Here is a 27704-nt window from a genome sequence, read left to right as displayed (position 1 = left end):
GCGCGGAGGGCTACGTGCGGGACTACAACTCCCATGGTGCCCCGGGGCCCCACTGCCCCCGACGGCCGCCGTAGCGCTCACGTGATGGCGGTGGCCCGGTGGTCACATGACTGGCCAGTGAGGCAGGGGCTGGTGGAGGTGTGCGCTGCTGCCGCCCCGCATGGCCAACGTCGCCAAGAAGGTGTCTTGGTCCGGCCGTGACCGCGACGACGACGACGACGGCGAAGACGACGAGCGCGCGGGCGAAACCACCCCGCTGCTCAACGGCACCGGCCCCGGGGCGGCGGGCGGCGCCCGGCAGGTAGGTACCGGCACAGGGATAGCGGCACAGGTACGGGGTACCGCTACCGGCAGGTGGGTACTGACACTGACGCGGGGGTACCGCCACACGGGGGTAGGGTCTGCCCCTTCCCGGACCCCCCTGCACCAGCCGCCGCTGGAGGGGGCTGGGGCCGTGTCTGCGTCCCCCTCCCCTGTAGTGTTTCACCGTGTCCGTTGCCGCGGGGCTGGGCGGGGGTTGCCGGCAGGAAGCTGCGGGGCGCCGGAGCTCTGCTCCGGGGGAAGCTCGGGCCCCCTCTGGGCTCCCACCAAGCCGGGGAGCCCGGTAAAGCAGAACCTGGCAGGGCCTGGTGCGAAGAGAAGCTGGGAGGGAGCCGGGCCATGGGGCCTTCAGGTCACTTGTGGAGAAAAAGCTGAGCATGGGGGCTGACTCACCGTCCGGCGCCTGCCCTACAGCAGGGTAGGCTCCCATCACGAGGTGCCTGCATGTAGTGATGCCAGTGCCCAGCCGGGACCCTGTTGCAGCTCTGCAGGCTTGGCTCCTGCCCACTCCTCAGCTGTGGGCACAGCCCAGCAGCCTGGTCCCTGTCAGCAGGACCTTGTGCTGAGCTGGGGCCTGCTCCTGCCTGCTGGGGCTGCCCTCTTTGTTTCTACTGAAAATACTGCTCTGTGAGAGAGCCTGTTGCCTGGCACACTGCTGATGCCCGGGGCAATGTGTTGGGCTCAAACACAAGAGCATCTAATGCTGGCGTGGTGGTGGACGTTGTGCAGTACGTACGGAACTGTGCTGGCAAAAACAAGTCTAGGGTGGGACCTATCACAAATGCAGGGAGGCTAATTCCTTCTTGCAAATAAATTTTGGTTAATTAATTGAAGAGAAACTTCTCACCATTGTAGCTGGAGGCTTCTACTCAGGCCATCTGCCTAGCAGTCTCTCCTCCACATGAAGCACACTGTGACTCTGGCTGACACACTCCGTCCCTGTTATAGAGCAAAGCTGTGGTTGCGTGGGCTGTGCTGGGTGAGGGCTGTGGTCTTGGTAGGACGTCAGGCTGGGTCCTTGGGGCGCTTCCGTGCCAGCACTGGGTGGGAGAGGAGCTGCCTCCGGGTGATGTCCTTGAATTTCCTATGAAGAGTTTCCTGGGAAACCTGAGCTTGGAGGAGGAGGAGGAGGAGGAGGAGTGGGGCCAGCCTTTGGCAGCTGTTAGCAGGAATGTCTTGCCAAGCATGATTCTGTGCTGCCCTGCTTCTGTGCAAGTCAGAACAGCAGGCTAATTAGAGGGAAATGCAGGGTTTGTTAGGCTGGAAGTGCCTAGTGTGACACTGTGGGAGCAGGGCATGGCAGCTGGAAGGAGTTGCCTGTTCCTATGCAGCTGTTCTGGTGTGAAAATAAAAATAATTTTCCCAGCCAGTACAACAGGGCCCCATTAATTTACAGCATGGGTTGTCTTTAAAGACCATGTGGTGAATTCTGCAGGTCTGAAGAGTGTTAAAATAGGGATTAACCAGATCTTGTGGCCGTGGGTCAGTTAGGAATGGGTTTCCCTTGTGGCTCAGAAGAAATGGCTGAGCTCCCTCTACAGCAGGGCTGGTCAGTGGTAATCAACCCTGCTGATATGCTTTATTGTCACTGTGTCCCTTTGCAGTGCAGGTGGCTCAGGCCCCAGCTGGTGACAAGGTGCTACATGGTATTTTCCTTAGCAAAAGAGGAGAGTGAGTACCTTGCCGGAGCTCCAAACCCATGGCTTCCCAGTCCACACATGCCTCTGGCAGTGTCAGCTGAGTTGTCACTGTGGCACTGAGGTTGCCTATTGGTATAGGGCAGATGCTTCTCTCCCTTGGATGGTCCTTTGACCTAGGTGCCGCATGGTCGTATAAATTGAAGTGGGAAGGCAGGACAGCTTTGGCAGAGAAATTAAGGGAAACTGGAGTTGCTTAGCTCATGGGAGACTTAAACTTGAGTTATGGTAATACAATAAATATGTCCCCAGCAGAGTGTCTTCTCTTTCTTATGTGCTTATTTAATGGAAATGAAAGTGATCTTAAAGTGACAAAAGGAACCATGGGTCTGTAGTTCTCCATCTGGTTGCTGTGAGGGACAGACTGAGCAGTTGTGGGTGGGAGGTAAGGAGGGGCTGGATAAACATGCCTGTGACTGTAGAGGGGCTGCTACAGGGCTGTCCTTGAGGTCTACTCTGGTTTTGGGGCTAGCTCAGCACTGCTCTGGAGCTGACTGAGCCTTCATCCTTTCACCAGGACCCTCTAGTGCCTCAAGTATATCAGGAAGCAAGAGGCTGCCGGTATGTCTGAGCATCACACCTGCCATGGGCTGCCCTTTTCCCACATTCTAGAGCTGTGTGTGTCAGTTCTTGGGCTGAAGAGTGGGTAGACAATTTTAGTAAGAGCAGCCAATTTCCATCATTAGGCATTTTTTGAAAAAGAACACTTCTCCTTCACTACCCGTTGAAGATATGCTCTGTGTTTGTGCTAAAATGCCTTGACTTTGGGTTTGGTATAATGCTCCTGCTCCAGTGGGTGCCTGGAACAGGGGGTGTGGGCAGGGGGTCACCAAAATATGGACCAGGATGCTGCTGCTGGGTGGCTTGTTCTTCTTAACTCCTGTGTGTTTATTCTGCCTCTCTAGATATTGTTGGTCTTGTTTTCTTTAACTTCAAGTAACAGGGTGCAAAATGCAGCCTTTGTGTGGCCGGCTGGCAATGCTGGAGGTCTGCTGTGCTTGCTGTAATTGGAAAATCTGGGGGGGAGGGGGAGGGGGAGGGGAGAAAAAGAGAAGTCTGCTGGGTGAGCCCTGATTCCTGGCAGATGGGCTGCAGGTTGCGTGTCCCTTGGGTTCTGGCAGAGGGGCTGCCTGACCCTGCTTGCCCACTGCCGCCTGCCCAGTGCCAGGAGCCTGGAGCTGACCTCCCTGGAAAGCTGCTGCCCTTGGGTGGTGGCAGGAGCTTCCCCAGGCAGAGGGGTTTTAGCAAGTCCAGTCCCTTCTGCTGGGTGCTCACATGGTCAGGGACTGCTGTAGTGCTTTAACCTTGCATTGCTCCTCTGCACAGGGGACATGTGGGACAAGGTGCTTGGAGAAAGGCAGGTGATCCAGGACAATAACGACATCTCCCAGCCTTGTGCAAGTGAGGGGCAAGAAGCAGCTCTGCCCTGGAGTGGCAGCGGGAGGTCAGAAGCAAAATTGCATCCGAGTAGTGATGCCATGGGGTAGTCCAGACATTTTCTGTGCCCTTATGGGCCTGGAGATGAGGAGCCTCATTCTCTCCTGGTGTGGTTTATTTCGGGGATGATGGCTGTGTTGGTTTGAAGCCCGTTGCAGCTGTAGTTGTGTGTCAGAGGAGGGGGATTTCCAAAGCCTTGTGGCTCATCTGCACCATACGCTGCTGTAGCTGGTGATGGGGCTTCCCAGGCTAGTGAGCCATGCCTGCTGACACAGCCTTGTAGTCTGGGGGTGTCCTACCCACCTAAGCAGGTACCAGGAACTCCTCGGCAGAGTGCGCTGGGGCCAGGAGGGCCCTGGGTGCTGGAAATCCTCTTCTTTCCCTCCCACTGCTTCTGCAATACTGCTGTGTGCTCCTGATGTGGTCTGCACCACACTTTATCTCATTGATAACAGAAAGCCATGTGCTTCCAGTTCGTTAGTGAGCAGCAGGATGGTGATAAGGGACAGTGTATAGGGGGGGTGTCTTAACACCAGGTGGTGGTTGGTGGGGGTGGGTGATGTCCTGCATGGAGCAGCCTTGCTGGCTTGTCCCTGTGGAAGTCAGTTGTGGAGCAGAGTTCCTATTTATGGTTCTTCAGAGTGACTTTTGGGAGGCATGGCCAGGTCGCTGTGCATGCAGCCTGTGTTTGTTCTGTGGTGTTTTAGTCTTGACTGAAGTTGTTCTGCTATTCACAAACAAGGATTGTTCTTTGACTGCTCTGCTCGGAGGTAAAATGCTGCTCTAGCATCACATATAGCTGTGTGGCTTCTTGTCACCTTTGCCAAACTGGGATGCTGGTAGCAGTGCTGCTGCCTCCCACCCTGACCTGTGATGCTCCAGGCTGGTGCCAGGATCTGCATTAGGCTGCTGCTGCCTGACTTTGGAGGTAGTCCTCTTGGGGCCTGAGTAGAAGGTGGTCGCTGAGACCTTCTGCCAGACTTTTTTTCTTGTTGAGATTGATCCTGAGTTTGCTCTCGCCCATCTTGGGTGGTGCTGGAGTGGGTGGCAGGTGATAAAGGGAGAAGGGGCCTTGGGAGGTCTCTAGCCCCACCCCTGCTAAGAGCAGCAGATATGTTAGACCAGGTCGCTCAGGGCCCATCCCCAGGTTCAGTGTGTCACCACCCTCGGAGGGAATGTTTGTCTCTGATATCTAAGCAGAAGTGCCCTTGCTGCAGTTTGTCCACTGCTTCTTGTCATATCAATGCAAAGCTTCAAGAAAGGTCTGGCTCCATCTTCTCTGTAACCTCTTGTTAGGTGGCCGGAGATGGCAAGAAATCCCTGAGAAGCCCCAGCTTCTCCTCATATGTCTTACCGCATGCTCCAGTCCCTGGCTGTCTTGCCAGACTCACTCCTGTGTCTCAGTGCCTTTCTGGTCCCTGGGGAGCCCAAATTGGGTCCCAGGCATGCTCTGGCAGGTGCTAAGCAGAGGTGTGGGATCCCTTCCCCAGACCTCCTGGCTGTGGTCTTGCACAACCCAGGAGCTAGCTGACTGCCTCTACTGTAGCTGTGGGCTGCTCGCTCCTCTTCAACTTATCCACCAGCTTGCTGCAGGACTTTTTCAGCAAAGCTGCTTTCTAACCATTGGGGCATGTCCATGTTAGGTGCAGGGCTTTGTATTTACCTCTGTTGAACTTTGGGGGCTTCCATGCAGCCTGGTGAGGTTCCTCTGAGGAGCAGCCCTGCCTGCCAGTGTACCAACTACCCTGCTAACAAAGGTGTTAAGCAGTACTGGTCCAGATGAAGGCTCCAGGCATCTTTCTGCAGAGCTCAGAATGGGTAAGGAATTAGCTTTACCACCTAAACAGTGCAAGTGCTGAGGGCTGGGTGCTGCTGCTGTCGGAGGCAGGCTCAGCTGGCCTGAGAGTCTCTCCTGGGGCAGGAGAGCTGTTGGGTCCTCTGGATTTTGGCCACAGTGTGTGTTGTTATGTGGAGAAAATCATACTGTGGTCACACCAACATCATATGTACCCAGGATCAGCAGCTGTCTTGGCCTGAGTTTGAAAAACAACCAAAGGAGGGTTGAGCCGTCCATGTGCTCAATGAATCTTCGAGCCATGCACAAATAGCCTTCTGTCTTGGCTCCTGGATGCCTGAATCTCCTCTGTCCCTCTTATAACAGTCAGGTGCTGATAGAAGTAGCTTTTTCCTGTCCTCCTGGCATGTGGTCCCCATGCCAGGCAAGACAGGAGCAGCCTCGGATAGCTACTCCAGAGTGACTCAGCCTGTCTGGATGCTGGAGGAGTGCCCAGGCTTAGGGGGAGGGGGGCACATATTAAAAACATGCTGCTTGTCTAACAAAGTTCACTGAATCACAGAATCACACAGAATCACAGGTTGGAAGGGACCTCAGGGATCATCTAGTCCAACCTTTCTAGGAAGAGCAGAGTCTAGACAAGATGGCCCAGCACCCTGTCCAGACGATTCTTGAAAGTGTCCGATGTGGCTGAGTCAACCACTTCCCTGGGGAGATTATTCCAATGGATGACTGTCTTTACTGTGAAAAATTTTCCTCTAGTGTTCAATCAGAATCTCCCCAAGAGCAACTTGTGTCCATTCCCCCTTGTCCTCTCCATGTGACTCCTTGTAAAAAGGGAGTCTCCATCTTTGTAGCTACCCCTTAAGTACTGGTACATGGTGATGAGATCCCCTCTAAACCTCCTTTTCTCAAGGCTGAACAACCCCAGTTCTCCCAGCCTGTCCTTGTATGGCAAGCTTCCCAGTCCTTTGATCATCTTGGTGGCCCTTCTCTGGACCCCTTCCAGCCTGTCTACATCTTTTTTGTAAAGCGGGGACCAGAACTGTACCCAGTACTCCAGGTGTGGCCTGACAAGCGCTGAGTAGAGCGGGATAATGACTTCTTTATCTCTGCTGGTGATGCCCTTTTTGATGCAACCCAGCATCCTATTGGGCTTTTTGGCTGCAGCAGCACACTGTTTGTTCCTGTTGAGCTTCCTGTCCACCAGGACCTCCAGGTCCCTTTCCACAGAGCTGCTCTCCAGCCAGGTGGATCCCAGTCTGTGCTGCACTCCTGTATTATGTTTTCCCAGGTGCATGACTACACTTTTCCCTGTTGAACTTCATAAGGTTCTTGCTGGCCCACTCTTCCAGCCTATCCAGATTTTCCTGCAGAGCAGCTCTCCCTTCTGAAGTGTCTACTTCCCCACTCAGCTTGGTGTCATCTGTAAACTTCGTCAGGCTACACTTGGTCCCGATATCCAGATTACTTGTAAAGATGTTGAATAACATTGGAGTCCCCCAGTGATCAATATTGGGCCCAATATCGATCCCTGGGGGACTCCACTTGTGACAGGTTGCCACTTTGAAAAAGAGGTATTTACCACCCTTTGGGTGCGGCCTGTTAGCCAATTCTCCACCCACTGCACAGACCACTTGCCTAGGCCATAACACATCAATTTCTTCAGGAGGAGGCTGTGGGCCTTGGAGAAGTCCAGGTAGACGATGTCCACTGCCTTCCCCATGTCAACCAGGCAAGTCACTTTGTCATAGAAGGCCACCAGGTTTGTCAAGCACGATCTATGCTTAGTGAAGCCATATTGGGTTTTCCCAATCATGTGCTTCATTTGACTTGTGATGGTCCTCAGGAGGATTCGTTCCATAAGTTTCCCAGGGATTGAAGTAAGGCTGATGGGCCTATAGTTACCCAGATCCTCCCTTGGGCCTTTCTTGTAGATAGGGGTAACATTTGCCTTCCTCCAGTCCTCTGGGACATCCCCCGTGCTCCATGACTTCTCAAAGGTTATGGAGAGTGGCCTTGCAATGATGTCAGCCTCGGGTGGATGGTGTCAGGGACCATCGATTTGTAGGGGTGAAGTTCCTGTAATAATTCATGTACTAACTCTTCCTTCACTGATGGTGGGTTGGTGTTTGGATCAATCGGCAATTTCGTTCCCAAAGCCTGGGACCCGACAGTGCTGGTAAAGACAGAGGTGAAAAAAGCGTCGAGGACTTCTGCCTTTTTGGCATCATTGGTGATTGACTCTCCTATTCTGTTTAACAGTGGGCCTATGTTTCCCTTCTTTTTCTGCTTGTGGCTGACATACCTGAAGAAACCTTTCTTGTTATTTTTGACATCTACAGCCAGTTTCAATTCAAGCTGGGCTTTTGCTTTTCTAACTGCATCTCTGCACGCTCTGGCAATGCCCTTGTAGCTCTCGACAGATAATCCTCCACTCCTCCATCTCTGGTATGCTTCCCTTTTGCATTTGAGTAGACCCAGGAGGTCATGGTTGAGCCAAGGGGGCCTCTTGCTCTGCTTACTTCCTTTTCCTTTGTAGGGGATAAACTGGCTTTGTGCTTCCAACAGAGAGTTCTTGAAGAACTCCCAGCACACACTAGCTCCTTTATCTTTCATGGAAGCTTCCCATTGAATCCCTCCCAGCTGAGGCCTGAGTGAACTGAAGTTTGCTCTTCTAAAATCCAGAACCCTTGTCTTAGAGCTGACCTTCAGCACATCCAGCAGGATCCCGAGCTCCACAATATTGCGATCACTGCAGCCAAGGCTATCACTAACCCAGATATTACAAAGCAGGCTTTCTTGGTTTGTGAATAGCAAGTCCAGCAGTGCCTCATTCCTGGTTGGCACATCTAACATTTGTATCAGGAAAGAGTCCTCTACGCATTCCAGGAACTTGGTGGATGACATGCGAGCTGCCGTATTGTTGTTCCAGCAGGTGTCTGGGTAGTTGAAGTCACTCATAAGGACCAGGTTCTGTTGGCCAGAAGCTTGCTTTAGTGCCCCAAGTATCGCTTCATTGACATTGTCATCGTGGTTAGGAGGTTGATAGCAGATGCCCACTGTGAGGTCCTGCTTGGAGACGGCCCCTTTGACTTTAACCCAGAGCAGTCGCAATCACCATAGTTGAACTTAATACATTTGAGGTTTTCCTTAATGTAGAGTGCAACTCCTCCACCTCTTCTACCCTGCCTGTCCTTACGAAAGAGCCTGTAACTGTCCATTGCGATCCCCCAGTCATTTGAGTTGTCCCACGATGTTTCAGTTAATCCTATGATGTCATACCCTTCTGAGTGGGTATTTTCCTAGACTGCGTGTATTCGTACACATACACTTGAGGTGATTGCTTTTCTGTTTCACATCCTGGGAGTCAGCTACAGAACATTTGTCACCACAGAAAGCAAGAAATCCCAAAGTTGTTGGCTTCAGGTCCAGCTGCAGCTCCTTTCCCTCCATCTCTGCTTGGGTCCTGCTGCCACCTACTCCACTGGGAGTGAAGCTGCCGTGCTGTGGCCCCTTGCTCCATAGGGAGTGAGTGTAGGTGGGATGTGTCACCGGTTTGTCCCCATTTGGTCTTCCTGTGCACCTCCATGACCAACAGAAGGAGGATTTCCCTGAAGGGCTGGTCCTATATCAGGTCTGAGCCCAGGTGTGAGTGGGGGACGTGGCACCAGTGACAGTTTCCATCTCATTGCCTTGTTCTTACCCTGGACATGTGGCATCTAGTAGGAACCTTAAAATTTTTTGCTTCCTGAAGCCAAGTGGAGGAGAGTTCCCTTGCAAGGTCTCAGCTTTATCCCTCCCAGGGTTTCAGGGTGAGGACCCCGTCCTTCCCTTCTCCCCAGGTCAGCAGGGGCCTGGCTGGGGCATCCAGCATGGCTGGGCACCAGTGGGTGCTGAAACAGGTAGTTCCTGCCTCCAGCTTGTGATTCTGTGTAAGTTCCTACATGTATCCCCCCTGGGGAGGTGACAGTTTTGGGTATGCCTGGCTTGTAGGAGCCCACGGTGGTCTGCTCTGACTGCCAGGAAAGTCCACCTGGCTCCTTGCCAGGGGGATTGTGGAGCCATCACAGACCAGAACCAGGCTGGTTTTGGTAAACCTGTGTCCAAAAAACACTCCCTGGAGCCCCCTCCTATGGGCAGATCCACAAATGTGCGACTCCTGTACTGGGGACGCCCCTGCCTGCAATGGCTCAGACTTTTGGGGATGAAAGGTTACCAAAGAGGGTTTGAGAAGCTGGAGCAAAACCCACCTGCAGGTCAGGGAGTGAATGAGAACGTGGAACAAATGGAGAAATGGGAAAATAGGTCAGGCTGCAAACACAACGCAATATTCTTTGTGTGCAGTGACATGCGTGGCTCCCAGCTGCTCTGGCCTGCATGTTCCAGACAGGATCTGTGGGGATTAAAGCAGCAGAGGCTTGATCTGGGATCTGTTGGCTTGCTGATGTGCCAGGGCCCTGCTGTTGCTCGCCATCCCTCTTATATTCTCCAGTCCTTTAGCCTGGCAGCTGGGGAGGAGTGAGGCTCTAGAGGGGAAGATCTTAATGGTGTTTGGGCTGTACTTAGTGACAGTGCTGTTCACACCCTTGTGCGTTCCTGTGTTTCACAACGGCAGAGGGGTGATGGCAGCTTGCCTGCTTCTGCTGGGTCCCCTTGCAGCACTGCCCAGCTGGAGGCTGGCTCAGCTGCAGCCCAAGCCCTTGCCTGCATTGGCCAGGAGACAAGAAGTGGCCCAAATAGTGCAAAAACTCCTGTGTTACACAATGGTGCTGCCAGTTAGAAACCCGGTCACCAGCAAAAGGAGAACCTGCTTCCCCAGAAGGAGATGCGAATGCTCCTTCCCAGCATTTTGCTGGGTCTGGCTTGGAGAGGCACTGGTGTCTCTGAGGCTGTGTGGGAGCAACAAGCCCTGCTTCCTCCTGTGTGTGCTGGCTGGCAGCTGGCCCAGCCTCCACTCTGGTTCTGGGTGCTCAGAGGGGGATGAACGTACTGATGTGCTCATCTCCCTGGCTGGAAACCGCTCCATGGAGCGGATGGCCTGCCCTCAGCCTTCCCTTATCGCTGGCTGGGTGTGCAAGCTGAGGAATGGCCCTGCAGGTCTTGGTGTGCTTGTGATCGTGGAGATGGCACTTTCTGTTCAGGGGGTCTGTACCTCGCAGCTCCAGGGGAATGTGGAACGTGCCGCTCAGCACGGGTTTGTTGGCTGCACGGTTGCTGTGTCAGGGTGCCACACTCCTTGGCTGGAGGCTGTCAGTGACTCTCGCGAGCTCTTGGGGCTGCCGGCTACCAGTCTTGAGCTGCTGCTGGCTGGCACCTTCCCTAGGGCAAGCCGGCTCTGCCAGCTAACATGTTGCAGCAGCTTGCCCAAACCCCAGCAGACTGCTCCCTCTAGAGTTGTGGGTCCCACATCCCCGGTGTGTCCTCCAAGAGCAGTCCTCTGTGAGTGCTGCACTTTGGGGGGCTCTGGCAGTGGGCAGGCAGGCAGAGCTCGGCGAGAGGCACAGAGCATGCGCACCCATGTGCTTACTCCTTCCTTCTGCCAAGGCTTGCAGCACGTTTGGGACTTGACCTCATTTTCCCTTCTCTCCGCAGCTCACTCCTTCCTCCTTCCTGCGCATTGGACAGCTGAGCAATGTGGACCTCAACGAGGACATCCGTGAGCTGGTGAGTGGCACAGAAAGGGGTCCACCATTACTGAGACCACTTCCCTTCTACTAACAGCTGTTTTTGTCCCGTCCCCCCCCCACATCCTGCTTGTCCCATGAGGGCTCTAGCACTTCCTCCTGGGTTGGGTGACCTTCGTGGTGTGGGCAGCTGGCTGCCCCTCTGCCTTGTCTGTTGCTGCTTCCTCTTAGCTGCAGCACTGGCCCAAGGACATCATGGTCCCCAGCACCTCTCTGAGTGCCAGCACCAGCTCACTGGCACAGGAATCTTCCTCCTACGGGAGCAAATGTGGAATCTAGTGGCATGGGAAGAGATTTCTTTCTTGTCACGAGAGCTCCAAGCCGCTTCTCTTGCCTGCTGCCCAGTTGAGTGTGAAGGCAAGGGAGGGGATCTGTAGTGGGACAGAAGCTGGGAAGGTACCTTGGCCCTGGGGACAGGGTTAACGGCAGATGAAGCATCTTGCGAAAACTCTCAAGTTTCAAGTTATTCCCCTTCCATGCACACCTGAGAAGTTTTTCTTCCGCAGATTCTCCTGCGTCAGCTCTGGAGCTGTAGGAAGAGCAAATGGGAAGAAGACTTTTGCTAAACATTTCTTGTGGAATTCTTAAATGTGAAGAAATATGTCTTAATCCAACACCTTGGAGGAAAGGCTGGGCTGGCTTTGGACACAGCTGTGATGCAGGGTGCCAGTGTTCCAGGGGCCCTTCTGGCATCCTCAAAAAATGCCCTAATTTGGAGCTGGGAAAAACTTATATGGTCAAAGGTGTTTGGGAACCAGAATTTGGTTTCTGCCCAAAGTTGTGGGCCTGCTTGAAATAGTTCCTTGCTTTCGGCTGAAGGAATTTCCTGCTGAGGTGAAAGGTTGCTGTCCTCTGGAGCACAGAGCTGTTCAGAGGCAGCACCAGATCAACATGGTGGCATGGTACCCAGCTGGGCAAATGCTCCATCTGCCTGTGGGGAAATGTCCTACCCAGGGGTAGAGAGGCAGTGGGTGATGGTGCACCCCTGACAGCCTGTTTCAGCTGCCTTAAATCCCATATATCCACCAACTGGTGGAAAATCATCCTAGATCCTGGCCTGCTGGACAGCTTGCACTAGGGCCTGGGTCTCTGCAGTCCTCCCTGCTACTCCTGAGCATGAAAACCAGCATTAAACCAGTAATTATGTGGCAGACAGGAGGGCTGGACTTGGACCTGCCCCTCGTAACCTGTGCATTGCATCCCGCAGGAGACGGAGCTCCCTCGGCAGCATCCCAATGAGATCCCCCACAATGAGAAGCTCCTGTCACTCAAGTATGAGGTGAGCGCCTGTCTCCCTCCCTTAGCTTTGCCCTCTGGGATGCATTGGGTGAAGTACCTGGGGTGAGGGCTTCTAGCTGCCCAGCTAGAGGGATTTCAGCAAGGAAGGAGCAGGATTGAGGGAGGAAAAAGATACAGGGATGCAGAGGGGCAGAAGTGAGGATCTGAGGTCAGCCCTCTCCAGCATGGGTGTCTCTTCCCCTGTGCTAGATGGTAACGGCATCTCCCTTTCCTGAACTAGAGCCTGGACTACGACAACAGTGAAAACCAGCTATTCCTGGAGGAGGAGAGGAGGATAAACCACGCAGTGAGTCTCACCGCAATCCCGTTGCCCACTGTCCCTGCCGCCAGGATGGCTCAGGGAATCCATTCCTCCCCTTGCCTGGCTGCTGAGGGGCTTCTCCACCCAAGGGCAGGTCGTGCTCAAAGCAGGTCTTGAGCTGGGGTGGGTTTTTATGGGCACTGACCAGCTTGTAATGAGCCATAAAACCTCAGGAGCAGGACCCAGCATACGATGGTTCGAATGGGAGCTAGCCTGGGTGAAACATGGTGGTGGTGTTGGGCAGCACAGGGCAGAGGGACTTCTGGAGCTGTGAGAAGCATGTGCCATGGGGCCTTTGGGAGTCAGTGGTGCAGCAAGAAGCCCAACAGGAGGGACCTCATGGAGGCAGGCAAGCTGGAAATGTATGTCTGCTGGTAGGGATCCCACAGAGGGACAAGGGCACTGGTGTAAAATAAGTAAATTGTGGCCAGGCTTTGCAATCCTGGGTCAGCGAGCATCAGCTTTCCCTGGGCAGCTCAGGGTTGTGTTGGGGAAGGTGCCCAGGTGGGTTGGAGTCCCGCCAATGCTGGTGAGGGCCTGGCTAGGCAGCAGCAGGGTCTGATGGCTGTCTTGTCCCTCAGGCTTTCCGGACAGTAGAGATCAAGCGCTGGGTCATCTGTGCCATGATCGGCATCCTCACCGGCCTCGTTGCCTGCTTCATCGACATCGTGGTGGAGAAGCTGGCTGGGCTGAAGTACCGGGTAGTGAAGGGCAGTATCCTCTCATGGAGCTGTTGCTGCCTGCCAGCTGGGAGCTGCAGGGTGTCTGCTCCTGGTAGCCGTGGGAGGGGTGCTGGGGGAGAGGGCAGTGCTTCCTCATCTGGGTTTGGTGGCACAGACTCTGCTGCCCGAGGTGCTGCTGAGTGCCCAGCTCCTCTGTGGGGCTGAGCTGTGGCTGGGCACTGCCATAATGGAGGAGGCTCCTCACAGCAGCCCGCCCTGGCTGCCCTAAGTGCACAGGACCTGCTGCACTGCTACAGCCCAAGAAGCATTTTAGTGACGTGTTATCACAATGGGAGGGATGGAACCCAACTGATACTAGGCTTTCCTTGAGCTGCTTCCCCAGATATCGACAAGTTCACGGAGAAAGGAGGCCTGTCTTTCTCCCTGTTACTCTGGGCCACCCTGAATGCCAGCGTGGTGATGGTGGGCTCTGTGATCGTTGCTTTCATAGAGGTAAGAGTTTGGAACTGGTCTGGGTCGAGGTATCCCTGTGCCTCCTGCCTTGGCTCTTTACATGGGGGAAGCAAGTCTCCAGAAAACATGCAGATTTGTGTAATAGCAGATGTATTTCTGCCAGATTGGCTCTTAGTAGCCCCAGTTCCTCGGTGTTAGCTCCAGCTGTGCTTTTGTGTTTTTCCAGGGTTGTCTGACTCATGGGACATGTTGCCCTTTGCTGGTAGCCTGAGGCAGAGGGTGTGCTCCAGCTTTGGGTGCAGGGGTAGCTCTCGCAAGCCTTGGCCCTGGCTCGGCCTCTCTGCATTGGGTGTACATGAGTACTGGCAGAGAGTGGACTGGTTGGCTGCCTTGGGGACATGCTCAGAGGACAAGCTAGAGACTGGGGCTGGTTGTGGCTGGGACGGGGCAACGGTTCTTTACAGGCCACTCTGAGTCAGTAACGTCTTCCTTGTGGCTTTTCTCTTGCTCTCCCTGGCCAGTAAATGTAAGCCTTCTGCAGCACTGGACCTCTCGCCATGACATGGTGGTGGGAACGCCCTAGTGTCCCCCAAGAAGCCAGCCAGCTCCTTCTCCCTGGCACATTTGCCCTTAGGGCCAGTGGGTGCCACCCTCAAGTCCATCTCCAGAGCCTGTTGATAGGCTTTGGCCTCATCTCTGAGCCTCCCTGAGGGTGTGCTTGGTGTGCCCTGTGCTGAGAGACAGGAATAAGGTGGCCAGTGTGTCCCCATCTTGGCAGCCACTCATGCTCTCCCTGATACCCACAGCCTGTTGCAGCCGGCAGTGGCATTCCCCAGATCAAATGCTATCTCAACGGTGTGAAGATCCCGCACGTTGTCCGCCTCAAGGTAGGAAGTGGGAGGTGGTGGTTTGTGTGCCTTCTGCCCATGATGGGGCCCCCTCTGCCAGGCTGGCCTGGGTGTGCTGTGTCCTCATGAGGTGGTCCCTGCCTGCGCTGCTGTGGCAGACAAGGAGCTGGCATGAGCTCCCAGCAGCCCTGCTGTGCTGCCTGGCTCTGTAGCTGTTCCCCCCAGTGTCAGGCAGTTAAACCTCATGCCCTGAAATCAGCAGATGGCACTGGGAACAGCAGCTTTGGGTCATTTCTTTGCTCTGGCCAAGGAGGAAGTTGGCCAACCCCACTGCCACACTGCGGGCACTGAGAATCACAAGTTCACCAGGGTCACTGGCTCCTGCCCCTGCAGCTGGCTGGGTCTGTGTCCCCTGTGGCTGCTGCAGTTGTGTTCTTTGTGGCAGCTGTGTGATGTGCTCTGCCTGTCATCTCTGTTTTGCAGACCCTGGTGATCAAAGTCTGCGGTGTCATCCTCTCGGTGGTTGGTGGCCTGGCTGTTGGGAAGGTGACGTGCACAAAGTGCTCTCTGACACACTGCTGGCATATTGTTGTCCACTGCTGGCACATGTGCCACAGCCTATCACTGGCCCTGCACTGGAAACGGGGTGCTGGGGGCCCTGCAGTGACTTCCCAGTTTTATTCCCTGGTCCACTGGCCAAGGTGACTGCAGTGTGGCCAGATTTCAGGAGCCCCTGGGGCATGCAGCACCACTGAACCAACCTGTGTATGGCTCAGCTGAGGGCAGGAGAGCAGCAGCCTACATCCATTAGTGGCTGTCCCTGCAAATGTTAGATGGTGGCAACCTGGGTTCCCTGTTGGGACCTTTCTAGCTTGCTGGGATTGAAGGCAAGCAAGGGAAGCCTGACTTCCCCTTGGCTGGAGGGAGTGCTGGCAGGAACAGGAGGTGGCCGTGGGATCCACTTGCTAGAATGAGGATGTAAGGGGGAAAAATGGTGAGGTCTGTATTTCTTAGAGGGAAATCCTTCAGGCCAGCTACTTCAGGGCTGTGATGTGATGAGCAGCATTCAACCATCCCTGACTGTCCCTGGGGTTCTTCCTCCACCGATCTGACTCTGCTCTCCTGTCAGTAGGAAGGACCCATGATTCACTCTGGAGCAGTGATTGCTGCTGGGATCTCCCAGGGAAGATCCACGTCTTTAAAGCGAGACTTCAAGGTTGGTGTTGAGGGGCTGTGCTGCATGTGCCCCTCCTGTGCCCAAACCAAGCTGTTCCTCAGGGTCATGCTCATGGCTTGGGGTCATATATGGCAAACCCTGTATCTTCCCTAAACTTATGCCTGTGCCCAGCCCTAAACGTGCATTTGCTTTGGTGTTTCAGATCTTCGAGTATTTTCGCAGAGACACAGAAAAGAGGGACTTTGTTTCGGCTGGAGCTGCTGCTGGCGTCTCAGCTGCATTTGGTGCCCCCGTGGGTACGTGTCTTGGCTCTCTGATGCTGAGCGGTGCCTGTACTTGGATCTCATCAGGAAGTTGCTCCCACTTACATGGAGGCAGCTGCCGGGATCTGCCTAGGGCACTTCAAGAGCCCTCTGGCAATGTGCACAGCCGTGCTCCAAGCTGTCCCGCCATGCCACACAGGTCTCAGGAAGAGAGAAAGGGGCTTGATCTGTCTTGGATCCCAAATGTTGGGATGGAGGAGGGCAATGGAGGGGCTTCACTTCAATCACTGATGGCTTGGTGGGCTTGCTGGTCCCTTTGCTGGAGCCTGTGAGGTCTGGGGTGGTGCGGGGCATGTGGGCTGGGATGAATTTGGGTGCCTTGGCTGGTGCTGTGAGTCTGTGGCATGCACGCCTTGTGAAGGTGATTGTGTCTTGCATTTGCAGGGGGTGTCCTTTTCAGCTTGGAGGAAGGAGCTTCCTTCTGGAACCAGTTCCTTACGTGGAGAATAGTAAGTACTGAAAGCAGGGGCAGTAAATTGAGGGCTGCCAGCTCCTGTGTAAGGCATTGCCTTTTCCCAATGCCCCTCAGCCCCAGGCCTTCTGCCATCCCTGCCCCAGCGGGCAGCCGTGTGTAACACATTCCAAGGAGCAGCATCCCATCTCCCCTTCTGTGCCCTGGTCCTCAGTGGCTGCATTTGGACCTGGGTGAGCTCCATCTTGCTGCCAACTCCTCTCTAAGAGAGGTGCCTTGGGCTGTGCCCCAGGGCAACCAAGAGGCAAAAAGAGGAGCAAGCCCCGGTTAGTGTAAGCTGCCCAAGGGCCGCTACAGGGAGTGTGGCCTCTTGTCCCTACCACACTATGGGTACCAAGCCCTATCCAAGGGCCTCAGGGCAGGGGGTGGTTCGGGGTAGTGCTGGGGCACATGGTAAGGGAGCGGGGCTGGAGGCATCTGGCAGTGCCTCTAGGCTACATATCCTTTCAGTTCTTTGCCTCCATGATCTCTACATTCACTCTGAACTCTGTCCTGAGCGTTTACCATGGCAATGCTTGGGATCTCTCCAGCCCTGGGCTCATCAACTTCGGCAGGTTTGATAACGAGGTATGGCATGGATATTCTGCACGTAGGGCTCTGAGGGGGTTAGAAGCAGCCCATGGCAGCTTGGGGCCACCAGACTGTCTTAAAATATCACCCGGGGGCTGAGGGAGGCTCTGCCCTAGCAGGTTATGGGATCTGCCAGATCCTGGCTCTACCAACCCCAGCAGAAGGCTTTTCTGCAGCCACTGCTGGGTCTGGGGGCTGTGGGATGTCCAGGGGAGACTTTGGGGTAGCTCTGGAAGGTGCTTGCCAGCGCAGGCTTGTGCTGTCCCAGCAGACAGTAACCAGCTGTGGGGCTACAGATGGGCATGGGGATCTGAAACTTGTTTCTTTCTCGCTTGCAGAAAATGGGATACACAATCCAGGAAATTCCTATCTTCATCTTTATGGGAGTGGTTGGTAAGAGAGTGCTGCTCTTTCAGTTTGGTCAGTCTGAATAATTTCCTATGTTCTCTGCCTGAGTCTAAAGAGCTTTGGGATCCAGTTTCCTGGGGAATGGGAAATCCATTAAACTCTGGAGCAAAAGCTGCTTGTGGGGCTTACATGGGGGTGAGAGCTGGATCCTGGCTCAACCATTACCCTTGTAGCAAAGGCAAGCCACTTTAATCCACATACAGCAAAGTTGCTGAGTGGGGTCAGCGCATCGTAGTCGTGGGCAGCCCCTTGCTTTCAAAGGAGCTGCCCTTATCCCCACGGAGTTGGCCTGTCCCTTGCCTGCCTAGTGCCAGCGCTGTGACACTCGCCCCAAGCCACCCTGCTGCTGGTGCCAGGCTCCTCTTGGTGTTGGGTCCTGGCTGTCTCCGCAGGGACAGCATCCATGTGTCCCAGGGTCACTGGTCACAGCAGATGGGTTGTTGATGTCTTCCTGAGCTTCTCAGGTTCCTTGTGTCCTGGACAGCCATAGGAGAGCCTGGGCCTTGTGTGCTGAGGTTTTTCTCTTCTGCATTCACAGGCGGGATTCTTGGGGCCCTGTTCAATGCCCTCAATTACTGGTTAACCATGTTCAGGATCAGGTAAGAGCTCATGGATAACTAAAGTGATTGACATGGGTTGGCTGGCACCTTCTGAACTCCCTCAAAGCAATGTTCCCAGCCAAAGCAAGACTAATCTCACACTTAACGTGAGGAACAGCAGCCCCTGGGAGCTGGGGGGCAAAGACGCCACAGGCTTCTCACTGCCTGTGGTCGAGGCTGTGACCCACAGCATCCTGCCATTGCTCTGAGCCTGCTAAGTAGTTCCCTTCAGTGACTTGAGGGCCTGAAGAGGTGCGAACATTGTGCAGACCTGACTGTTACGTGCTTCTGAGAGCAATGACAGATCAGAGAGAGCTGCTAAAGCCATCTGAGCCCAGTCTGGCGCAGCCAATACTTGTCACCAGCTTTCCAAACACCAGAACTAGCCTCATGGCCTCAGGGGGGGATGGATGACCTGTGGCCTTGGAGCAGGGAGGGGCCTGCAGCAGCTTCCAGGGCATCACTCCTCTTGGGCCTTCACGGGCCGCAGCTTTCTGGGCTTGTCTCTGCACTGTCCCCCAACCCAGGTCATGCCAGCCTTTATGGGAGCTGTGCCTGGCTCTGTAGAGGGGAGGCAGGCAGGTCTGCTGGAGCTGGCTGGGCAAAGCTGCTTTTTCCAATGGCCTCCTGCCCTGGGTTCCCAGGACAGCTTCACCAGGGCACAGAGTGCTGGACAGCCTGGCAGGGTCTGGGAAGGGAGCAGAGCCAACCAGCCTGTCTGTATGCCTGATGTGATAAGCCAAGCCAGGCTGCAGGTGATCCTGCCTGCACCCCTGGGTACCACTCATTTCTCCACTCCCTTGTCAGGTACATCCACCGGCCCTGCCTCCAGGTGGTCGAGGCCATGCTGGTGGCAGCAGTGACAGCAACTGTGGGGTTTGTCATGATTTACTGCTCGAGAGACTGCCAGCCCATCCAGGGGAGCACGGTGGCATATCCCCTGCAGGTAGGAGGTGCTGGAGAATGGCCACCCTGAGCCTGGGCAGAGGCTGAGGGCTAAGCAGGAAGATGAGGCCCTGCTGGGTTTTTGTGGCACTGGACCTCACAGTCAATGCCCTCCGGTGCAGGCAGAGCTGGAGACCCAAGCACGGTGTTGGTGTGCTTGCTTCCCACAGCTGCCTCCGCACCAGCACACGTACCACTGAGCCTGGCAGCCTTCCCTGCCACAGGGCAGCCTGGATCTACTATTTCTAACTCACTCTTTTCTTCCCCCTCAGCTTTTCTGTGCCGATGGAGAGTATAACTCCATGGCCACTGCCTTCTTCAACACACCCGAGAAGAGCGTTGTCAGCCTCTTCCATGACCCTCCAGGTCTGTGCACCCGGCAAGTGGGTCCTTGAACATGAGCAGAGCAGCACTGGGCTTGTGTGAGGTGGCTGATCTGTTCCCTGGCCACTCATGGGACAAGGCAGGGGATGATTAGAGTGGCCCCAAGAGGGCATGATGGGATCCAGCAAAGCACAGTGCCTGGTCCTTTCCTGCAGTGGTGGAAGGAGGTGGAATGGATGCTGTGCCTGGTGGTGCCTATGAGCTCAGCCAAAGTGCTGTGGTCTCAGGAGCCTGTGGCCAAGGACCTGGTTTTGTTTGTTCATGTTTGCAAGCTGTTGCTTCTGAGTTGCGTGGGAGCGTGTCTGACCCTTGCTGACTGTCTGAAGTCCATCCTGGAAATGTCCCTGGCTATTTTCTTAATTAGCAGGGCCTCTTGCCCCAGAATGACTTTACCTTCTGGGCATGTTGTGGAGGTGGATTTGCTTGAGAAGTGCAATTTCGCTCCCAGGTTCCAGCTCCCATTTCCCTTGGACCTAGTGTAATGACAGCATGCCCTCTGCTGGTCTGAGTTTTGTGGGCAGGGAGCAGACAGCCCCAAATTTCTAGATGCTTAGCCCAGAGAGTTCAGCTTGGCCACCTGAAGCCAAACGTCCTGTGTCTCAGGGCTGTTACCTGCAGTGCTGGGTTCTCTGTGGCTCAGGGTTTCGGTCCATTGACCTCTCTGTGAAGGAGAGGTTGCAAAGTACTCATTTAAACTAGACTGAGCTGCTTGGCAATCCTAAGATAGCAGTAGACTGAGTCCTTGGGACAGCAGGGTCTCACTCTGATGGCACAACATGTGCCGTGGGGCAGCTTGGGACTGGCCAGAGCAGCTGTTGCAGCTGCGGTATGGGAGGGGGTTTGCAGGACCTACTCTGCTGAGTTGATCCAAAAGCTGGCAGTACGACCCATGCCAGCTAACCAACACCTCTGTCCTCCTGACCTCATCCTCCAGCACTGGCAGTCCCTTGGGGCTTTGAATTTCGTCACACTGCCTCGTGGGAGGCTGGGAACTGCAGGACTAGGAGGGGATGGGTCATCGTGGGTTGCAAGATGGAGGAAAGGTACATGCTAGACTCAGTGGGATGGGTGGGCTTGGTATGGCACTGTCTGACTGGCAGGGCCCTTGAGTGGGCAGAAACAACCCCTAAAGAGATGGTTTGAAGGGCTTGTGGTGCCAGGGAGGAAGATGCATCTGATGAGAGGGGATTTCACTGCTGAGAGTGTGTCATGGGGCTGCTGCTGTCTGTTCTCCCACGGTCGCAGCCCACTGTGGTGTCCTTTGGGCTGTGGGACCAGGACTGACTCTCCGTTCTCTATCTGTCTCAGGTTCCTATAACCCCATGACACTGGGCATGTTCACACTGATGTATTTCTTCCTGGCCTGCTGGACCTATGGCCTCACAGTGTCTGCGGGGGTCTTCATCCCCTCGCTGCTGATTGGTGCTGCCTGGGGGAGGCTCTTCGGCATCTCCCTGTCCTACCTGACCAAAGGCTCGGTGAGTGCTCAGTGGGAAGGAGGACTGGGCAGAAGGACATGTGGCACCCAGCCCTCCTCCCTCACTGCTGGGCAGGCATGGAGCTGGCTAAGAGCCCGGCACAACAGTCTGGAAAGGTGTGGAATGGGTTGACTCCTCACTTGATGTCTTCCCAAGCTGGATCTGGGCTTTCCCATGTCCCAACGGAGCCCTGATGGCAGCTGGGCTGTGCAGGTGGCCTCAGGCACTCCTCCCCACTTTGGAGGGGGGTTTTGGGGGCCATAGTACTCTTTATCTCTGGATGCCCTGGAACCAGCAGCTGACTCAGCCCCTTCTCTCTCCTGTGCTCAGATCTGGGCTGACCCTGGGAAGTACGCCCTGATGGGAGCTGCTGCACAGCTGGGTGAGTTCCCCACTGCACAGTCTTGGCCACCTCCTGCTCATGTTGGGCTGAAAGTGGCATGGGAAAAAGTGGTCCATGCTTCCCTGGCGCAGCTTCTTCTGCAGCTGAAGCCCAGCCTGGCTGTCAGCTTCCTAATAACCCTGCCAAGCACAGGCAGTGCTGAGGCACTAGCAAGGTTTGGACTTGTCCAAGGTACCTCTGCTTGTGCAGGCAGTCCTGGATCACCATGCAGAGACTGAAGGGCCTCGGGTGCTTTGTGATCCCCTCGCCCTATGTTCCCCTGCTCCCCTAAACCCCCAAACCCCTTGGGTACCTCTCACAGGTGGGATAGTGCGGATGACGCTGAGTCTCACGGTCATCATGATGGAGGCGACGGGCAATGTCACCTATGGTTTCCCCATCATGCTGGTGCTGATGACAGCAAAGATTGTGGGAGACTACTTTGTGGAGGTGAGGGCTGGTGTGCTCACTGGGAGCCTGGGACCTGGCAAGAGGCTATGGCTTGGGGTTGGGAGTGCTGGAAAACTGCAGGGGAGCTGCAGGGGTCCAGGACAAGCATATGCTCCCTTTTGGAGGGAGCTCCTATAAGGCTGTACCTGTCAGCATCTTGCCAGACTTTTCCTGACAGCTTGGTTCTTGTTGCAGGGACTCTATGACATGCACATTCAGTTGCAGAGCGTGCCGTTCCTGCACTGGGAGGCCCCAGTAACATCCCACTCCCTCACAGCCAGGTAGGTGGGCTGGGAGATGCTCATCACTCCTGGAGCAGCAGCTTTTGAACACTGTTGGCCTGAGCTGGAAATGGGGGTGGAGACATTTCATCCCCAGTGCCGCCAGCCCAGCCTCTTCCCCAGTGGGGAGCAGTGCCATGGTACGTTCCCTCCCTGTGTCCTGGGCAGGTTATGGGGATGGAGGAGGTAAGCATAGGGGGAGGGGGGTGGAATTTGGGACTTGCTGCTGTAGGGGTGTTTCACCCTGAGCCTTCCCTGCAGGGAGGTCATGAGCACTCCTGTCACCTGCCTGCGGAGGATTGAGCGAGTGGGCACAGTTGTGGACATCCTCAGTGACACCTCTTCCAACCACAATGGTTTCCCAGTGGTGGAGAGCAACCCTGATGCCACGCAGGTGGGCAGGGTGCCACTTGTGAGGGGGTGCAGCTGGGGGTGAGCCATGTGAGGGCTGGCTGTGGCATGGGACCCTTGTCCGTGCCACCCCTATCTCATATGTGGTGCTCTGTTGCAGGTGGCAGGACTGCGGGGTTTGATTCTGCGTTCCCAGCTCATTGTCCTGCTGAAACACAAGGTGGGTGATGCTCTTTGGCCTGTGTCAGAGCCCCAGTGTCCCCGTCCCACTGCTGCCTCAGGCCCCTTGGTGCCTACCTTACTTGGGAAGAGCTGGTGGAGAGGCCTTCACTTGGCACTTGAAGAGACAGTGGGGTCTGCCGTGCTGTGCTGGGGTTACCCCAGCATCATCCTGCATCCCACTGGGTTCATGAACCCCAATTGAGTGGGAAACAGCCTGTTCTTCTACAGGTGGTCCATCTGCCCCATGCTCCTGCTCTCTTTCCTCCCTGCCCTTATGTGTTGCCCTGGCCCTGGTGCCTGTCAGTGCTGCATGATGGTTACCAATGGCCTCTCTCTTCCCAAGGTTTTTGTGGAAAGGGCCAACCTGAGCCTGGTGCAGCGGCGGCTGAAGCTGAAGGATTTCAGGGATGCCTACCCCCGCTTCCCCCCCATCCAGTCCATCCACGTCTCCCAGGATGAGCGCGAGTGCATGATTGACCTTAGCGAGTTCATGAATCCCTCACCCTACACTGTACCTCAGGTAACAGCCAGGGACCCCTCTGCACCCTAGCAACTCGAGGGTCATGGGTGGGCAATGGGTGCTGGCTGGGGATGCCGCAGCCCACGCAGCCCCACTCTGCCTTGCAGGAGGCATCTCTGCCACGGGTGTTCAAGCTTTTCCGAGCCCTGGGGCTACGGCACTTGGTGGTTGTGGACAATCGCAATGAGGTGAGTCCCAGGTCGTGGTGTTCAGGCAGCCTGGGCTCCTCAGGGTGGGGGTACATGCTGCCCTTGTCCCCAGGCTCTGTGTGGCAGCATGGAGCTGTACCCTGTCCCTTTCTCGGCAGGTGGTGGGAATGGTCACCCGCAAGGACCTCGCCAGGTACCGGCTGGGGAAGGAAGGCCTGGAGGAGCTCTCACTGGCACAGACATGATGCCAGGTGGTGCTGCCCAGTGGACATGTGCTCTGACCCCTTGGAGCCAGGGAACCCCTTTTGTGGGAGGCGGGGAGAGGACTGGGCCAGCCTGTGCAGGCATGACAGTGCCCAGAGCACTGACACGGCTGTGCTGCCCTGGCTATCCTGCCCATCGCTGTCCTCCCACGTCTACTGCCTCCTCTTCTCACCCCTTTCTCTGCTTCCCCAACGGATCCAAATGCACCCTTGGCTCCGTTAGCTTCTGGTGTAAGCTCTTCCTGAGGGTTGGGTAAAGGCTGGAGTGTGCCAGGGGCAGTAGAAGTGCCCTGCTAAGCTGGGCCCAGTCCCCCTGCCATGGTACGTGGCCTCCATCATCTCATCCACCCAGCCTGGGCAGTCTAGCACCTAGCCTGCCCTGGCCTCTGCTGCAGGGCCTGTGGGGAGCAGAGGAAGATGGTGGGGCTCCCTCCTGCTCCCAGGGCCCTGTCCTCCTGCTGGCTGGGTTGGGTTGAGCCCTGGGACAGGCGCCTGCATCTCTGGCCAGAGGAGGGGGCTGTGCCCTGCTCAGCTGTGCAATAAAAGGGCTCCCGTGGTTCAGCAGCTGCCGCCTCTCGCTCTTTCTTGGCTACCTTGGCCACTCTGACCCCAACATGTGTGTGAGGAGACACCCCTGCGGTTCAGGGCAGGGATGGGGAGGGGAGAACTGCCTGCTCTGGTGCAGTGTTGGTCCTGCAGTTCCCAGTGTGTGCCCCTCTGCCACTCCTGCCTTCTTCCCACTGCTGCTGCTGCCTTTCCCCTCAGCCCATGCTGGGGTCCAGAGCAACCCTTGGGTGTATTGCTGCACGTGCTGCAGCTTGTTCTGGCCCTTTCCAGCAGCCTGGGCCCTGCCACGCACGCCAAAAACTACTACCAGCCCTCGATCTGGCCTGGGGGAAGGAGCAGAGCCTGCTCTCCCCTGGGTGATGAGGAAGGCTCCAGCCCTGGTACCTCAGCTACCCCATCTCCCACTGTCCTTGCCCCTCACCTAGGCATTGCCCCCTGCCCTGGCCTAGAGCCATGGGCCCAGTGCTGCCCCCTCCTTGCTTGGGCAGGGCCATCCTGGGGCCTGGGGGGCTTTTGACTGTGGGATACTGTGCTTAAATAAAGCCTGTTTGTACTTTTATTGTGGTACTGCCTGTGTCTTGCTTTCCCCAGTGCTGCTGCCCAGGCTTGGCGCAGTGTCTGCCAGTAGCCCCTCATGGCTGAGCTAAACCCTGTCCCCACTGCTTGTACTGGGAGGGCATGAGCCTGCTGGGGAGGCCAGGGCCCCCCCTCAGCCCTATGGCAGGCTACCCCTTCTGCATGCTTTCCCTTTCAAGGCCAGCAAAGCTACCACAGTGCAGGAACTGTCTCGGCTGGACAGTCCTGCATGGCCAGGCCCTGGTAACAGGACCAGGGCTATGAGCTCCAGTGGGAGCCTAGTCTGGTGGTAGGGGCAGCGGGGAAGGGCCGGCTGCCTTCCCCATGCCGTGACTTGGTCCAGCTCTCCCAAGTGGGTCTGGTTCCCCAGCACTGCCATGGAGCAGGGGAGCTGTGGGCTAGAGCAGGCACCCAAGGTGGTGGCGGGTCTCTGTTGAGTGCTGGCAGCTGGATGCTTTATGAGGCCCCATGTCGCCCTTTGCCCTGGTGCAGGTGAGATAAGGGGATGGGATCCACCGACTTGGGCCCACAGAGTAAACACGGGCTGCTGGCTCTTGCCAGCAACACACTTCCCACCTCTTCCTGCTGCCAGGGCAGCCGGTGGCCCCAAGGGCAATGCCAAGCAGTGACCCTTTGTCACCATTGGCAGGGACACTGCAGTGGCAGGTGGCAAAGGACACTGCAAGCGCTGGTGCCTGGTGGGAGTCATTTATTCACTCATCCCATTGCCAGCTCTGACCCAGTGGCTCCAGGTGCCCTAATGCTGGCACTAGGGCTGCTGGGTTTATCATTAACTGGGTGGCACGTGGCGGGACTGGGGGCCCCTGGGGCCATGGTGGGGTCACAGCCCAGCAAAGGGCTCGGCCTCCAGCCCCAGGCGGCCTGGCTCGGGTGGCAGCTCTCGTCCGGTGCTCGGCAGCTCCAGCCCTGGCTCCACCGTCCAGTTGGCCAGGAGGTCGCTGAAGTCAGGGGTGCTGGCATGGAGGAGGCTGGCAGGGCCAGGGCCTGGCTCCCTCCAGAAGGAGGGTGGCAGCTTCCTCCGGTGCATGGGGGTGATATGGCTGTATTTCCTCTCCAGCCGCTGTGTCTTGCCGCTGGCTGCTCGGGGCGGCATGCACCGGTGCACACCATACTCAAAGAGCTCGGCCAGCGGCCCCAACCTCTGCATGGCCCCAGGGCTGCCCCGTGGTGCCATGGCCTTAGGCTGGGCCTCGGTGTGCTGGAGTGAGCTGCAGTCCTCGGGCATGCCGCAGCTGCTGGCGGCCTCCTCTTGACCCTGCCGCCCAAAGTACCGCTGGATGTCGCAGCTGATGAGCTCTGAAAACTTGAGGAGCTGCAGGGTGGTCTCAGCAGCACTGGGGACAGTAAGCTCTGGCCCCACATTCTCCTCCACTGTCTCCTCCTCATATTCTTCCTCTTCCTCCTCCTCCTCCTCAGAGAGGTCGGGGAAGTCTCCTCGGAGGGGCTCAGGGCGCATGGGCAGCAGCAGGCCATGTGGGAAGGGTGAGGGCAGCCGCAGCTCAGCCAGGGGCCGGATGATGCCCGCAGCCATGTCAGCGCGCAGGGGCACCCCGGGTCCTGGACTCACCCTGCAGGCAGGGACAGCAGGGTGAGGGTGGCATGCACCCTGGCACCCTCCCCAACCTGCCACCCTGCAGCGGCAGTTGGCCCTGAGGCAGGAGGGGGACTGTGTCATGCCACACCATGGCCATGGTGGGGGCTGCAGGGCAGTGGGAATATCCCCCACAAACCATGGGACATGGGGCAGTAGGGATGTCCCCACCAAGTCATGGGATACAGCACATGAGATGTGCCCACTGAGCTGTGGGACATGGGGCAGCAGGGAAGTTCCCACCAAACCACAGGAGACAGCAATGAGGATGTCCCCTGAATCATGAGCATGGGGCAGTGGGGATGTCCCCCAGAACTGTGGGGCAGCAGGATGTTCTCCTGCACCCTGGGGCTATGCATGGAGGTGAATAGGACCAAGCCCCCTGTCACCCTGGGCTGAGCCACCCCTGCCATCCTAGTCTGATCCATCCCTGCCACCCAGGGCTGAGCCCTCTGCCATGGTAGTCTGAACCATCCCTACCACCCTGGGCTGAGCACCCGGCATGCTGAGCCCCAAGCCCTGCCCACACCATGGCCTTGCATGTTTCTCTGCAATGGGACACACCTGGCCACCTCCTTGCACTGCCCTGGTGGGCTCTGGTCATGGCTGGGTCATGCTGAGCAGGATGAGGCATCTCTGTTATTAGTGCTATTTGTGCCCTGGGGTCCCCAGCCCTGCCCCACTGCACAGCATTCCCAGCCACACACCTGGGATTGCCATTGCCCCAGCCCTGACCCCAAGAGGGTCTTGGGGTACGGTACAAATCCTGGGGGACAAATCCTGCTCCTGCCACACCAAGCACAGTGCTGAGCCCTGTACCCAGCCTGAGACAGCATCATTGCCATCTCTGGGGTCACCATGCATTTCTCTTTGTGCTGTCCTCACTGCAGGACACCTGGTCCTGTCTCTGTGCTGCCCTGGGGTGGGCAGTGGGGGACTCAGCCTCCCGAGGCACCGTCCACCTCCAGGCTGCAGGGAGAGGGGAGCAGAGCCACCCCTAATGGAGCCAGCTTGCCCCACTGCCAGCCTTAGCCAGAGAAACACCCTGGTGCAGGAGGGCATTGCCCAGGGCCACAGCTCAACACTCACCTTGGCGCTGCTGTCCGGCCATGCATAGGCTCCCACGCTGCTCCCCCTTCCCGTCCCTCCACCTGGGCCTGAAGTATTTATAGCGGAGCAGTGAGCTGACGGCTGGCAAATATTTGGTAGCTGTATTGTAATAGTAGACTTGGTAAACAGAGCTGGGGTTTGCTTTAGCACCCAGCAACGGGAGAGCGATGTGGGGAGGGACGTGGGGACGGAAGGCAGGGCTCACCTTAATGGTTCACTAGCCAGGGGATTTTCAAGTGTTGTTCCTGTAAATTCACCTATTAAATCGGCAGCCCCAGCTGCCAAACTGCCCGCACACTTGTGCCGAGGGCTCTTATCTCCCCACTGATTGGAGGTGAAATCAA

The 27704-nt window shown here is 56.4% G+C and overlaps 2 protein-coding genes across 2 annotated transcripts; one reads left to right on the top strand and one right to left on the bottom strand.

Moving 5' to 3' along the window:
• Window positions 1-94: 94 nt before the first annotated feature.
• CLCN7 (chloride voltage-gated channel 7) lies at window positions 95-24621 on the top strand. Its single transcript, XM_064462036.1, has 25 exons — window positions 95-301; window positions 10846-10917; window positions 12145-12216; window positions 12457-12522; window positions 13119-13251; window positions 13603-13712; window positions 14480-14560; window positions 15005-15067; window positions 15654-15737; window positions 15901-15994; window positions 16406-16470; window positions 16944-17060; window positions 17402-17456; window positions 18010-18070; window positions 18878-19016; window positions 19288-19381; window positions 20708-20877; window positions 21208-21259; window positions 21582-21709; window positions 21905-21990; window positions 22252-22384; window positions 22502-22561; window positions 22907-23083; window positions 23191-23271; window positions 23391-24621. Exons 1-25 carry the CDS (start codon window positions 161-163, stop codon window positions 23475-23477), a joined length of 2421 nt encoding a protein of 806 aa, XP_064318106.1. The 5' UTR covers window positions 95-160; the 3' UTR covers window positions 23478-24621.
• A 709-nt stretch (window positions 24622-25330) lies between these two features.
• On the bottom strand, window positions 25331-27447 carry PERCC1 (proline and glutamate rich with coiled coil 1). Its single transcript, XM_064462049.1, has 2 exons — window positions 27340-27447; window positions 25331-26227 (listed from the first exon to the last, which is right to left on the bottom strand). The coding sequence occupies exons 1-2, from the start codon at window positions 27363-27365 to the stop codon at window positions 25480-25482; spliced, it is 774 nt and encodes a 257-aa protein (XP_064318119.1). The 5' UTR covers window positions 27366-27447; the 3' UTR covers window positions 25331-25479.
• Between the last annotated feature and the right edge of the window lie 257 nt (window positions 27448-27704).

The sequence above is a fragment of the Phalacrocorax carbo genome, chromosome 10 (assembly GCF_963921805.1).
Source record: "Phalacrocorax carbo chromosome 10, bPhaCar2.1, whole genome shotgun sequence".
Taxonomy (NCBI): domain Eukaryota; kingdom Metazoa; phylum Chordata; class Aves; order Suliformes; family Phalacrocoracidae; genus Phalacrocorax; species Phalacrocorax carbo.
This window is presented reverse-complemented; position numbering and strand designations above follow the sequence as displayed.

Coding starts and splice junctions, on each gene's coding strand:
- CLCN7 (XM_064462036.1), top strand. CDS start 161: ATGGCCAACGTCGCCAAGAAGGTGTCTTGGTCCGGCCGTGACCGCGAC. Junction 12,523..13,118: donor AGAGGAGGATAAACCACGCA/GTGAGTCTCACC, acceptor CTTGTCCCTCAG/GCTTTCCGGACAGTAGAGAT. Junction 17,061..17,401: donor TCGGCAGGTTTGATAACGAG/GTATGGCATGGA, acceptor TCTCGCTTGCAG/AAAATGGGATACACAATCCA.
- PERCC1 (XM_064462049.1), bottom strand. CDS start 27,365: ATGCATGGCCGGACAGCAGCGCCAAG. Junction 26,228..27,339: donor GGCCGGACAGCAGCGCCAAG/GTGAGTGTTGAG, acceptor CCCTGCCTGCAG/GGTGAGTCCAGGACCCGGGG.